The sequence below is a fragment of the Helianthus annuus genome, chromosome 15, assembly GCF_002127325.2.
Source record: "Helianthus annuus cultivar XRQ/B chromosome 15, HanXRQr2.0-SUNRISE, whole genome shotgun sequence".
Classification (NCBI taxonomy): domain Eukaryota; kingdom Viridiplantae; phylum Streptophyta; class Magnoliopsida; order Asterales; family Asteraceae; genus Helianthus; species Helianthus annuus.
This window is the reverse complement of record NC_035447.2, coordinates 145,853,696-145,869,469: the sequence shown is the minus strand read 5'-3', so window position 1 is coordinate 145,869,469 and position 15,774 is coordinate 145,853,696. Positions and strand designations below refer to the sequence as shown.

The 15,774-nt window shown below is 36.0% G+C and overlaps 1 protein-coding gene across 1 annotated transcript in view; it reads left to right on the top strand.

Annotated features, from left to right (window-relative positions):
* Nucleotides 1-12,920: 12,920 nt before the first annotated feature.
* Nucleotides 12,921-15,774, top strand: part of LOC110914289 — a 69,450-nt gene continuing 66,596 nt past the window's right edge. The window contains exons 1-3 of the mRNA XM_035984481.1: nucleotides 12,921-13,108; nucleotides 14,841-15,171; nucleotides 15,273-15,452. Of these exons, the coding sequence (XP_035840374.1) occupies nucleotides 12,921-13,108; nucleotides 14,841-15,171; nucleotides 15,273-15,452 (699 nt within the window). The remainder of the gene's footprint in view (nucleotides 13,109-14,840; nucleotides 15,172-15,272; nucleotides 15,453-15,774) is intronic.

Sequence of the window (15,774 nt, the reverse complement as noted above, 5' to 3'; positions counted from 1 at the left end):
GTAATACAAAATATAAGATACAATGAATGTATTATAACTTCCAAGTTCAACAATCATGTTATGACACTTTCAGGGGTCTACCTCGTTATTGACATGATCATCGTTGCATTTTAGATGGTCGATCTCATTATTAAAATGACCATCATTACAATTTCTCAATGATGTCCATGATAACAATGATCATTATATATTCACTTCATGGATCAAAGTAAAACCAAACAAGTTTCATGGTTTTTTTCATTATTTTCTCGGACATACGGATATAAAGTTACTTCAAACTTTCATACCATTTTAATGAGATTGCTACCTCAGAAGCATATTTGAGGGATAAACAAAATTTGTTTTATCTGATTTTCTCTTATAAATAAACTTCTCTTCACATAACATTAGTTGAGAAATAATTATATGTCCGAATTATATAATATTATCGGTCTGACAACTTACGGTCTTTCATAACTTGATAATGAGATATGTGAGTATGACACTTCGTGTCATATCTAAGAATAGTTGTATTCTTTCATGATAGTAATAATAAATCAGAACTTTGGTTTGGTTGTTCTCTCTGTATCATCTTTATAAATAAATGATATCATACCAAATATAAGTGCATACCAAACATGATCATCATTATAAGTTTCTAAGTCATATCCATGATCACGAGATTTTCAATGATCAATATACAATCACATTCTCAATAAAGTAGAACCAACAAAAGTTCATAGTTTATCATTAGTTTCTTGGACAAACAAATATGTAATCATTTCAATATTGTTATACTCATTACATAATATTGCTACTTTAGCATATTTTAGATATGACAAATGAAAATTGTTTTATCCGATTTTTTCTTGTAAACAATCTTCTCTTTGCATAAATGAATAGAGAAGTAATTAAATTTCCAAGTTATGTAAGGTCTAAATCTTACGACCTTCTACAACTCATAATGAGATTTAAGAAGTATGATACTTCGAGTGTCATATCTAACCTTATTAATTCTCTTCATGAGAGTGATAAAAAAACCACAACTTTGGTTTATGAGTTCTATTCAATAGTATCCATACTACAATGCATACCATAAAATCATATTATACAAATACAATACATGATGTTATAATGTGTCACCATATAAAAACGAGTTATGATAAGCCTCAAAGCATTTATGAAACAAAAAAAAAACTTTTTCTATATTTATAAGCAAACATATATAATTTATTTGTTAATATTTTCAACATAAAAATTGTTATGGTTGTAAACACCCATGTTTCCAATCCCATCAGATCTTACGAAATCAAAATAATAAAAACTTGATTTGTTGAAATTCATAGTTTCATGCTATGAAAGTTATTCACTAGATCTAAAACCCTGAGTCATTCCAAGGTGAAAAACACGTCTACCGTTTCTACGCTTGATTTCACTTTCATAGATATAATAAATCATTATGACTAATTCAACAGATTCAAGTATGTTTTTAATTCAAAAGATTTGTGTTACATTAGTCACAGCAAAAACTTGATAACTTTTTTCGAGATGTAAAAAGAACAAGTACTATGTTGAAATACGAGGTTTGTTTATTGTTACCTGAATGGATGAAGGAAGCCAAATCATGGATACGAGGTTCTCGAATCATTAGCAACTCGTGCTGATAACGTGTTGTGAAACAACAAGCCTAATAGCTAAACAATATAAAACAAAGATGTAGGGAGAAAAATCTTTATATAATTCATGGTGTATGTTTACAATAAAATACAAAGAATGTATATAGGATATATAACTTGGAGAATAAGCCTAATCTATTTTAGGTGTTGATAACCATAATAAATAATAATATATTTATAACAGTTTAACATAATCACGATTAGATATACAACAATCAAAATTCTTTATTAAAATCATGATTTATTAATATTGTTGTTCATCAAACAAAAGAAATTGATGGAACAAATGAAATCGTAGTTTTTGATATCAAATATTATATAAATATCTATCTATCTATATTTTCTATAAAAGGAGAATCTTCAATGACATAAGAAAAGCTTATGTGGCAGCCATAGAGGCTGTCCAACAATGCTTTTCTTATGTCATCAACGATGAAGTGGCAACCATAGAGGAGCCATAGTGTAGGAGTAACTTTCTCTACCTTTTGGGAGAGATTCCATTGATTTAAATAATAATGTACACTATACAAAATAAGGAAATACATTGAATTACAATTAACAACATTAACTATGAGATATTGACCAGGAGGATTTTACGGAGCAATATCTGTGATTGATATATTTATCTATTACCCCCCTGCAAGCGAAACGGCGGTGCACGAACCCGAAGCATATCCCGAAAGTGCTTGAACTGAGGTCGTGGAAGACTCTTGGTGAAGATGTCCGCTAGTTGAAGCTTGGTCGGAACAAAGCGAGTGTGTAGCTTACCTGACATAACTAACTCACGAACAAAATGGTAGTCCAAATCGATGTGTTTTGCCCGTTTATGAGAAACGGGATTTTGACTCATGAACAATGCGCTGCGATTGTCACAAAGGAGAGTGGGTTGCGTATGCGGAAGCGCATGCAGTTCCTTTAGCAAGTGAGTAATCCAGACGATTTCTGCTGCGGTGTTGGCCATGGCGCGATACTCGGACTCACAACTTGATCTTGATATGGTTGGTTGCTTCTTGGCGCTCCACGAAACCAAATTTCCACCTAAGAAAATGGAGTATCCATATGTAGATCTTCGTGTCTCAATGCATCTAGCCCAATCAGTATCGGAGTAACCCAAAATGGTAGTGGACTGAGGACGTTGAAAAACTAAACCATGTGAGATTGTACCTTTGACATACCGCAATATTCTTTTGACAAGTTGGAAGTGTTTTTCGGTTGGGGCATGCAAGAATTGGCATGCTTGATTCACAGCATAGGCAAGATCGGGTCGAGTAATCGTGAGGTATTGAAGTGCTCCCACAATAGATCGGTAGAGAGTAGGATCGGAAAAGGGTTGGCCATCGGAGATGAAGGAATCGGTTGTGGAAAGAGGAGTGGGAGCAGGTTTGGCATTAGTGAGACCGGATCGTGTTAGGATGTCGTTGGCATATTTAGTTTGAGTTAAGAAAAGACCATTTTGATTGTGAACAACCTCGAGACCTAAGAAGTAGCTTAGCATGCCGAGATCTTTTATGGCAAATTCCTTATGTAGACGGCTTATGAAGGTGGTAAGTAAAGTAGATTGATTGCCAGTGAGTATAAGATCGTCTACATAAACAAGGAGATACATAAGAGAATCACCTTGACGGAAAACGAAGAGGGACGGATCGGCCCGACTGCAAGAGAAGCCATAGGAAATAAGAAAGGAGCTGAGCCTTTGAAACCAAGCCCTTGGAGTTTGTTTAAGACCATAGAGGTCCTTGTTCAATTTACAAACATGATTTGGGAAGGCAAGGTCAACAAAGCCCGGTGGTTGTTCCATGTAAACTGTTTCAGATAGAGAGCCGTTGAGGAAGGCATTGTTGACATCTAGTTGGTGAAGAGGCCAAGAATTAATGCCGGCTAAGGAAAGAACAATGCGAACAGTTGAAGCTTTGACGGCTGGACTGAACATATGATTAAAATCAAGACCCGGAATTTGTGTAAAACCTTGGGCAACGAGACGGGCTTTGTGTCGATCAAGGGAGCCGTCTGAGTGGTATTTGGTCCGAAAGACCCACTTAGAACCGACAACATTGGTCGAGGGAGGTCGAGGCACAAGAGTCCAGGTTTGGTTTCGTTCAAGAGCCTTGAGCTCATCACGCATTGCATTCATCCAATGAGGATGTTTAGAGGCACTTTTAAAACCTTGAGGATCAACCGAGGTAAGTAAGGCTGCATGAAGACCATGATGCATGATATTAGCAAGGTATGCACTATGTTTGGGATTGGGTTTAGAAATACCAGCTTTGGAGTGAGTGACCATAGGATGAGAGGAGACAAAAGCTGGCTGCAGAGGAGGAACAAGCTGTGGTGTTGGAGCAGGCTGCGAAGAGGAAACAGCCTGCTGTGAAAGGACAGAGGCAGCTTGCTGTGGGGATGGAGCGGCCTGCTGTGGGGAGGAAGCAGCCTGCGGAGTTGGGGAAGAGAGCGTAGGTTCTGTGGTGGGTGTGGAAGGAACGGATGTGGGTGTGGATGGTTCGGCAAAGGAACGTGTGGACGAGGGTGTAGAGGCATGTGGAGTAGTGGACGAGTGATCTGTCTTGCATAAGGAACAAGGAGGAATAGAAGTAGATGATGGAGTGGGTTTAGATGGGATCGGCTCACAAGGCTGAAAAACGGTGGATTCATGGTAGGTTGAAAGAAAAAGATTTTCAAGATTATGGTGAGAGGAGTCACGAGCATGAGGAAAGAATGATTCGTCGAAACGGGCATGTCGGGTGACATACATCCGAGAAGTTGCAGGGTCAAGGCATTTGTAGCCCTTGTACTGAGGAGCATAACCCATAAAAATACAAGGAATACTTCTAGGAGCTAATTTGTGAGGAGCATAGTCACGAAGGTATGGATAGACACAACACCCAAAAACACGAAAGTTATTGTAGTTGGGTATTGTAGAAAAAAGAACTTCAAACAGGGATTTGTCGTTTAATACTTTTGAATGTAAATGATTAATAATATAAGTAGCCGTGCTAAATGCATCAACCCAATAAGTAACTGGAATATGAGCATGAAATAGCATGGCAAGACCCGTTTCGACAATGTGACGATGCTTCCTTTCGGCTCTACCGTTTTGAGGAGCGGTGTAAGGACATGAGAGACGGTGAAAGGTGCCATTTTCATCAAAAATTTTGCGTACATGTTGGTTAACAAATTCAGTCCCGCCATCGCTTTGAAAGACCTTAACCTTTCAAGAGAATTGGGTTTGAACAAACCGCAAGAATGTTTGTAAAACGGAATAAAATCCATTTTTGGTTTTGAGAGGATATAACCATGAAAACCTTGAATGGTCATCAATAAACACCACATAAAATCTATAACCATCATTACTAGTAACGGGTGAAGGACCCCACAAGTCACAATGTACAAGGTCCAATGGGTGCAAGGCACGTTTATCATTCAAATCAAACGGTAATTTGTGAGCCTTAGCAAGTTGACAAGGTGAACAAACATTAGGTTTAGGTAAAATAGATGTAAAAGATAAACAACCGTGTCTTTTTAAAATGGAAATAGTATCAAAGGCAACATGCCCTAAACGATTGTGCCACAATTCAAATAAGGCTTTATTGGAAGAAACAGAAGCAACGAAAGCATTATTCTTGTCCCGGAGCACGTAGAGACCGTTTTCACACCGATCTTGAGCGAGAGGTTGGCTTGTTTTCCGGTCCTGAATAGTAAAAAATGAGTCTGAGAATAGAACATCTACAAGATAATCATAAGTTAACTTACTGACGGAAAGAAGGTTTTTGGTTACGTTAGGAACAACCAAGACATCGTTCAAAGAAAGGTGTTTGTTCAGGGTAACATGACCTTTATGCGAAATAGGTAAAGAATGACCGTTTCCAAAAACAACACTTGAATTACCAGTATATGGAGTAGAGAAATGGAGATTACCCTCGGAGTTGGTCATGTGCAGATCCGCACCCGTATCAGCCGTCCAGTCCGGACCATCAGTGGTGACATGGCATTGCGCCTGGAAAGCCTGAGCAATACCTTCTTCGCTGGTGGAGGCAGCCGCAAAGGAAGAAAGGCGAGGGCACTTATTAGCATAGTTTCCATTATTGCGACAAAGCTGACAATGTGGCGGCTTGCGGGGTCCACGAGAAAAGGTATTAGAGGCTGCACCACGAGTGTTGGCAGCCGATTTGGACCTGTTGACCGAAGAATTAGAGGGGCGGGAAGTAGAGTGATTAGTAACAAAGGCCACGGGTGCAGGAGATGGTGGATGAAGGTGGAGAAGAAACTGCTCATGGCTTTCGGCTTTGGTGAGCAATTCCCGGAAGGAAAGAGAATCACGGCTGGTGCGAATGGCAGTGGACCAACTTTCAAAAGAAGAACCGAGACCACAAAGAAACCAGTGGGTTTTGTCCGTGTCTTTGACGGGCTGACTGATGGCCGTTAACTGATCACAGATGGCCTTAAACTTCCGGCCAAACTCAGCAACAGAGGAAGAGCCTTTAGTGAGTTGTCGAAGGCTGTCACGGAGAAGGTGCATCCGTTCCAGTGAGGTGTTGTGAGGCCAAGAACCTCAGCAACGACTTCCTTTGTTAAAGAGGAGTTCAGAATAAGAATCGCACGCTGATCGGCATCAAGCCAAGTAGCATAATCGGGGTTGGGAACCTCTTTTGAGTCAGCCATGGTAGTGGCCGAAGGCGGGGAAAGGGAGCCATCGACATGACTGATAAGTTTTTGGTATGAGAGGAGGGGAAGGATTTGATTTTTCCAATAGAGATAATTAGTGGAGGAGAGCTTAATAGTGATCATATGGAGAAGGGTTGCCATGGGGAGGGTATTTTCAGTGGTGGAGGAGGAAGAAGTTATGGTGGGGGCAGGGTAAAGATTGAGACGGAAGAAAAGAAAAGTGAAGAGAGAGAGAGACCGATTTTTGGCTCTATACCATGTAGGAGTAACTTTCTCTACCTTTTGGGAGAGATTACATTGATTTAAATAATAATGTACACTATACAAAATAAGGAAATACATTGAATTACAATTAACAACATTAACTATGAGATATTGACCAGGAGGATTTTACGGAGCAATATCTGTGATTGATATATTTATCTATTACATAGTGACATCATAAAGTTTAATATTAAAACACGTTAAAACTCAAAACTTTGGCCCACATCCAAATTTCAAAGGTCTGATGCCAAAAGTCTGCCCATATACAAAAGACAAAGCTCTGCATACAAAAGGGCTAACCTCTGCCTATCATTCAAAATTCAAACTTCAAAATCTCTGCCCACGTCCAAAATTATGGCTCCATATTCAAAATTCAAATCGTATAACTATAAAGAGTTCTTTTTAATTTTGAGTGAGCTTTTATAACTCTCAACTCTCTCACTCTCTCTAAAACTCATTTTCTCTCTCTCAGGTACTGTTTATTCATCATGTTTACCATCAATTTGAATATTATGCAGACCAGCAGTAGTTTAAAAATAGATATTTTTTGATTTTTTCTTTTTATCACAAACTGTAGGTTTGTATGCTAAATGTTCTTCAGGTAGATCTTGCTGGATTTGTTATTTGGTGTGGAAGTCTTGAGTTCGTTGGCCGAACTTCGAAATGTAATCAAGGTTATAAAATGGATCTCAACTTTATTGATGAAGAGGTAATGTCTGTTTGTGTTTAAAAATAGATGTATATGTGTGTATTCTTGAAATGTTCTTCAGGTAGATCTTGTTGGATTTGTTATTTGGTGTGGAAGTCTTGAGTTCGTTGGCCGAACTTCGAAATGTAATCAAGGTTATAAAATGGATCTCAACTTTATTGATGAAGAGGTAATGTCTGTTTGTGTTTAAAAATAGATGTATATGTGTGTATTCTTGATTCATCATATCGATTTGAATATTATGCAGACCCACGGTAGTTTAAAAATAGATATTTTTTATTTTTTCTTTTTATCACAAACTGTAGGTTTGTATGCTAAATGTTCTTCAGGTAGATCTTGATGGATTTGTTATTTGGTGTGGAAGTCTTGAGTTCGTTGGTCGAACTTCGAAATGTAATCAACGTTATAAAATAGATCTCAACTTTATTGATGAAGAGCTAATATCTGTTTGTGTTTAAAAATAGATGTATATGTGTGTATTCTTGATTCACCATCTTTTACCATCGATTTGAATATTATGCAGACTAACGGTAGTTTAAAAGTAGATATTTTTTGATTTTTTCTTTTTATCACAAACTGTAGGTTTGTATGCTAAATGTTCTTCAGGTAGATCTTGCTGTATTTGTTATTTGGTGTGGAAGTCTTAAGTTCGTTGGCCGAACTTCAAAATGTAATCAAGGTTATAAAATGGATCTCAACTTTATTAATGAAGAGGTAATGTCTGTTCGAGTTCTTTGGCCGAGCTTCAAAACAAACTAACTGTATGAAAGCCGAGATTCAAGCCTTGGAGTAAGTGGTGGCTTACATGTTCAGTCATTTATTCAAATTCTTGTTTATGTTTACTGTCGAATGATCTTAGAAATGAGATAAGGGTTGTTGGTATTTAAAGGGGAATCAGGGTAATGCTAAAAAATGACAGCTCTTGAGTATGTGATGGCTGTTATAAATGAGACTAACAGTCTTTGTATCTAATGTGGAATCGTGGTAATAAACGAGATCAACAAATTTATTGCCTCTTAAGGTGAATATGTATCATAAATTTCGAATGATTTTATGTTGTTATTCATTCAGTTTGAAGTTTTGATTTTATAGATTCTAGAAAACTGGTCATAAATTAGTGTTTAGTTTATGGTTAAATGAATATTGTTTCCATGTAGGGTTACGGTTTTTTCGATGTATTATGTGGAATAATTATTCTCTGCAGTTTAACGATTTCCTCTCTAAAATGACAGCTCTTGAGTATGTGATAGCTGTTATACAACATGTAAAGTGTAAGGAAATTTACAGGTAATTTTTGTTTCTTTCTGCAAATCATAACTATACACTTTATTTCTGGCAATATAATAACAGATTGAATGAATATTCATTAGTTGTTTTGTGATATGTTGCAAGGAAGTCGTTGATGTTACGAAAGACTTTTCAGCAGCCTTCTGTTGAAAGGGATTCTGGATTAAGTCTCAGTGGAAAGTAAAAACTACTTATTTTGAAGACTAAAATTGTGGTTTTTAGTTATGTGTGTCTTAACCTGTTGTGTTTGAAAGTTTGGTATGTTATGGCTACAATTTGAATCATCTAAACTGATGGATTTTGTATGTAATTGCTACAATTTGAATATATTGTTATTATATTATTGTTAATGTTCATTTTTTGGACAAGTAGTAGTGTTATATATTATTTTTAGTGACTGAGTACTTCTTTAATGAATTGGTTAGTAGGAAAACTGTTAGAATCTATTGAGCAGTCTTCACTTCAACAGACCTTATCATCTGTTGATCATGGTCTGCTAAAGCTCTGCTGTTAAACATTCTCTGTTGAACTGCATCATCTGTTAGTCCATAGCAGAGGTCTCTCTGGCAGACCTTTGCTTGAACCATCTCGGTGTTTATCAGCAGATGTTCATCATGATGCGTGTGTAAACAGATGTTTGAAATCCTCTGTTGAACTGCATCATCTGTTAAGGCACTGTAGATGTTAGCAATCTATACTGTGGAATGATCAGCAGAGGTTATGTTTGGCAGACCTTTGTTTCAATAGTTTTTTTGTTTATCAGCAGAGGACCTTTGGTTCAACAGACCTTGCTTCAACAGATGTTGTCTTGAAGAGAGCTTTGGGTTTGGCAGACTTAGCGAAATAGATGCCGAGTGGTATCATCTGTTAAGTAACAGCACATGTTAGCTTTATGATGCTTTTGTATTCATATTCAGCAGCAGAGATTGTGTTTATCAGCAGAGGTTGTTTGCTACAATAGTCTTTGTGTTTATCAGCAGAGGTTGTTTTGGTTTGGCAGACTTTATCTACATAGATGTTGAGTGCATCCCTTTTGTAGATGTTAAAAGACTGTTATTTGTAATTAGAGGTTAATTCAAGTGAAGTTATGACAATGATCACCCATAAATTTGTTGAAGCCTTTTAAGTGTCGATGACTGCCCATAAAATTACAGAGTATAATTCAAGTTGTAATGTATCATGAAGAGCCAATTAAAATATATGGAGAATGTACAACAAATGTTTAAGTTAGTATAAATAACAAGATAAGCATACATGATTATAATTTAAATATTCGTGAATTTTTAGTTTTCAAAATATAGAAGTTTGATACATCATCATCCCATAATTTATCTCAAATGAGATAATACTAACAACCACAACTATATGTAGACTTTCTTTAAGATCAACTTGGCTTTTTCTTCAGAGTAGACAAACTTGCATCTCATATTTCTGTAGATACCATTGGGCTTCGTGAACTTCTTAGTCCATTGACAAGCCGCGTATCTAAATCTCTTGCCATGCTTCTCCCGTCGAAAGTCAATTACGGTGTCAACTCCATTCAGATTTTCAACTGTCATTGATGTGTGCAAAATGCAATATATAAATTACATCAATTGTGACATAAAACTAACCTTTTTTTAATACTAATGTTGGAAAAAGTGTGCTTTTGTCTTCCTTTTGTATTTTCAGGATTAAATGAGCTCAAATGAACAAAAGAAGCAAAAAGGCAGCTAAATCTAACATAAATACAAGAAAAGGAATAAACGTGGCATGCCCGACCCCTTGACAGCATCCTCCCAAGCAAAAATAAGAGAACAGAAGGTTGAACACGCCCCGTGCTCAATGAGCACGGGGGCGTGTCCAAGTGTCTGCAAAAAAGATAAAGCTGTAGAAGCTTCTATCACCCACCACGGGGGGCGTGCCCAGCAGACACGGGGCCGTGGTCAACTCTAAGATTCGCAGAATCTAGGGAAATCTTGATAGTACAGATACGCTTCTGCACACGGGGTCATGCCCAGCGGATACGGGGGCGTGGTCAACTAATGCAGACAAACTGCAATTAATGAAGAAAGAGAAGATGGGTGGACATGAGGCCGTGCCCAATGGACACGGTCCGGGCTTCTGTGCAGGCTATAAATAGGGGTGCTTGGCTCACTTGCAAATCATCCCTTGGCAAACCACCTCTCTCACACTTCACCCACACTCCACCACCACCACAACACCATCATCCATCATCCATCATAGAGTGTGTGTAGTAGTCTTGGGATCCAAGATTAATAGTAAGAGTTCTTGACAATCAAAGGCCGTTTTTGCCTAAGTCTCTTACATCACTTGGTAAAGACAAGCATTTAGTGTAATACTTTTTATTTTTAATCTTTTCGCACTTTTTATTTGGTTATGTATTAATGACTTTAATAACTAGTTTCTTATGTTGAAGGTGAGTCTTCCTTATCATTGTCCGTGGTGTCTTGGCATTATTTTACTGTCTATATAAAATAAAAGATTTACACCATTCATATCTCCACGGTCTATATGGAGATATGTTGGCTACCTGGTCGGGGGTTAAGGGAATGGTTTGGTAAGAGTCTTGCCTTGTTCAGTGTATAGATCCTGCAAGGACCTGGGTCAAGCTTAGTAGGATCTCCTTCAATACCTACTGGTATTGGATGGCGGGGGTCCGAATTTCTTGATCCCCTCATATGTAAATTACTATTAATATATTAACCCGACTACTTAGGACTGTATCCCTGCTGACTCAGACTACTTAGCCGAGGGTAACGTCACCTTCAAAAGAGGGGCCTACCACATTACGCATTAATAACTTAATTAATTATTTTTCAATAATCCGACCCTTTAGGATTGTATCCTTGCTGACTCAAACTACTGGGTTGAGGGTAACGTCACCTTCAAAAGAGGGGCCTACTACAATAACTAAGATAATCTCTTAAAAAGTGCAAAAGTGCGGAAATAATCAAAGGTTACACTAAAGGCGAGTCGGATCCAAGTTTTTATTTTATTTTCAGCATTTTAGTTTTTATTTTCTAGTTTAAAACCTTTTTCTAAATTTTTGATTTGATTAGACGTTGAGGATAAACCGGTATTAAAAGCTCTTGTGTCCTTGGACGACCTTGGTATCTTACCAACACTATACTACATTCACGATGGGTGCACTTGCCCATATGTGTGTTTGGTGTTAGTAAATATTGTGTTTTATAAATTTAAAACTTGACTAAAGTGGTTAAAAAGGGCTAAACATATACATAAAAATATAGTACACCACACACGCATCAGTCATCTTCAATGTTCTATGAATCCTTGATAAAGAGGCTATTTTCACATTCAAACGCTTAAAAATAAATATAAAATACGAATAATCAATAAGAAATAAATAATGTATTTAAAGAAAGTAACAAAAAAACAACTTAATTGTAACAAACATTTAACATCCAAATAATGAGGTATAATATATTAACAGAATAAACTTACAGAATGTTTGTTGCAGTACCATACTAATTGTAAGGATATACATCAGGATCAGCTTCATAATCTGAGACAGCGACATCAAAATCTGCGTCGTCGACATCATCGGATGATTCATCCGATACAACATAATCACTATCAGAATATGTGTCATTGGATTCTTCAACATCCAACTGGTGATCCAAATCCTCGGTAATTGGAGCAACTTCTAAATTGGGTGAGGAAGTATCGTTTTTCGTACTGTCATTGGCTTTGGGTGCAACAATCTCACATCCATTCAAATCAAGGGCAGTAAGCAGAAAGATGTAATCCGCTACGTATCTTAAAATAAGTACAATTCCTGTTTGCATACCCATGTAGTGTACAACCTTTTCCCATCCATCGGTTATAAAGTAACAATTCCGAAGAGGATCACGTTGAAGTACTACATCAAAAGAGTCCCACTGATTCACATAGATCTTAAATGTCTCTTTATGTTTACCAACTCCAATACTGACATTAACTAACTCCTTGGGTATTAGCTGAACAAAAAATATGTAGATGAGACTTGTGTTGATTCTGAAGGATATCCTGTTTATCGTCGTCGTCAAACAAGTAATACAGTAGTAAAGAATGGTGTGGCACTTGATAATAGATTTGTAGTTCCTTACAATGCTCTCTTGCTTAGAAAGTATCAGTGCCACGTTAATGTTGAATGGTGCAACCAGTCAGGTTCTATCAAATATTTGTTTAAATATATTAATAAGGGACCTGATAGAGTCACGACTTCTGTTTTTCAAGCCAATAGCACCAACAATGATACGGAACATAATGTAGCTGTAGATGAGATAAAAGCATACCTTGATTGTAGATATATCTCTGCTTGTGAAGCTACTTGGAGAATATTCATGTATGATATACATTATAGATATCCAGCTGTTGAAGTATTACCTTTTCATAGTGAAGATGGTCAGAGTATTGTGTATAACGATCATGATAATTTGTGTGATATTGTTACTGATCCAACTGTGAAAATGACAATGTTCACAGAGTGGATGAATTGTAACATAGTCGATGAATTTGACAGGACATTGAGGTATGTTCAGTTTCCGGGATATTATGTACGAAAACCTAAAAATCGCAAATGGAATCGAAGAAAGCATCCTTATGGATCAAGTGTGTATTGTGTTAGCCTTAGAAAACGCATGTATGTTAAAAGACCAAAGAGAATAGAGAGAAACAAATAAGATAGAAGGAAAGTAGTTTTAAACAGCACATAAGAATAAAGCTCCTAAACTATAGACTATGTAAAAGCATTCCTACTTTTCCTAATTCCCTATAGTTATGGCTCTGATACCAATCTGTCACACCCCAACCGATGGTGGAAACATCGGGACGAGACGAACAAATCGCTCAAAAGCATCATAACACTAATTGTGACAATATAGATTAAATCAAATTTTATAAATGACTAAATTCAAATACATTGTTTCAAATTATGTATAAAAAAGTTACGGACGTTTAAAAATTGGGGGGGGGAATAACATGTTACTTGCATGTGCATATTCTCTTTCCTCTTGTAGACAAAATTACCCTTTCCATTTAATTCCTCCTAGAACACTTGTCACTCTCTGGTGGCTTCTTACCCTTCTTATTTTTAAATATTTTGTATTATAACTTAACCCTCATATTCATATTTAAACAATATTCCTATTGTTATTTAATTAATTAAAAGATTTAATTGATTATAATATTTAAAACCACCTTGTTTTAACATTTAGGAAACATTGAAGAATCAGAAAATCTATCGTACGGTATATAATAATTTAATAACTGTCATTGAATGTATTATGTAATTCAGTATTTTTTTATTATGCAATATTTCAAGAAAAAGAAAGTATTAACAAATTATTTAATCAACAATTATACTATATTATACTAAAAAGCCTATGTTGTATTAAACATCTTTTCCAAAAACTTATATTTTAAGTTATAAATGACTTTCCTAAATATTTTACTTACCAAAATTAAAAGCTTAACATTATAATCATTATCAAATTTTATTAGATATAGATTATATTTTGTACATTTTCACTCTATTTAACATTTTATTCCTTAATTAACTTCCAATCAAATTTTCAAATACATTTTTATTGCTAATTCACTTACTAAAAATAGAGTTAAACATTCTAGTTTTATAAATTTTATTAGATATAAATGATACTTTGTAAACTATTGTATTTCCTAATTAAGTCTCAATCAATTTTTTTAATAATTAATGTAAATTATTGTATTTCCTATAAATATTCTAAATTATTAATTAATAATTAAAAAAATTTCGTATATTATTCTTTTCGTTAATTCCGTAATTAAATAAAAATAATTTAAATGATATTCCAATACATGACTATATATTTGACAAATCTTTAATTATTTTTTCATTATTTCCTAATATACATTAATTTTAGTCTATAAATGTACCTTTTTACTCACACGTATACCTCCTCACTTTCACATAACTATTTTCCTTGATTCTTTTGTTCTTGCTACCTCAAGGTATTCATTTAAATTTTAAATTATGCCATAAGGATTAGTATTAAATCATGTTTACTCTAGCTATCCTTCTTTAGCATTCTAACGTTTGTTATTGTTAAAACGTAGAAGTAATAATGTCTGCTAAAGGTGATGCTATGTCAAATGATTTTGTTAAAGATGCAAGTTTTACTACCATTGACACTATTTGGGAATTACTGGAGGTCAATTTCAACACTTATTAAAATTGTGTCTTTAATTTACATAGGTTATTGAACTTATATTTTTTGATGCAGCCAAAATCTCTTATTATATATATTGGCTACCGTCAAGAAGGTCGACACTGGCTTTGGCTGGTACTATATGACGTGTCCTACGTGTTCACATGAGGCTTCTCATGAGGTTGAAGAATATATCGCACCCGATGACTATGATGATTTTAAGAAATACGATGTTTATGAGTGCTCAAATTACAAATGTTATGAAACTATTCAACCTGTTCCTAAGTTTAAGATCAAAATCGAAGTCAAGGACAACAACGATTCTATTTCACTAATCTTACATCATGAGCAGGCTACTCAGCTTTTTAATAGGACTGCAGAGGAGTTACTGAAACAGAACATATTGGTTATTTTATCATCATAATTCTTCAATTATTTGATACCTATATAAATTTGTTTTTATTATTGTTCTGTTATTATTAAGGATATGTATTATTATATATACAGGATGTTGACATTCCCACCTTTCCAAAGGAAATCAAGTCTGTCGTTGACAAGTTCTTTGCTTTTAAAATTCCTGTCACTGAGTTAAATCTGCAAGAGTTCGACGAAGTTTATGCAATTACTGCCATGTCTGACGACCAATATCTTATCTCTGAAATTAAGAAGAAGTTCAATATTGGACAGGTTTGTTATAACAACCCTCCTAAAATACACCCCGTACACGAGAAATAGGCCCGAAATACCTTTATATAATTAAAAATCAAATAAAAACAATAATTTAAGTCTGTCGCGGGGTGCAACAGACTGCTTCTGATCCTTCGCGGGGCGCGAGCGCCTGGCCACCAGGCCGCCTCCTGAGCTGCCACGTGTCAAGTGCGTGTCGAAGCTAGTAACCGAGTCAGCCAAGCTAGGGCCTACCCTAGCCTAGCTCGCGGGGCGCGACGACCTCCTTTGTCTCCATCGTGGGGCGCGAGAAACCGGCCGACCAGCCCTATAAATGGAGGGC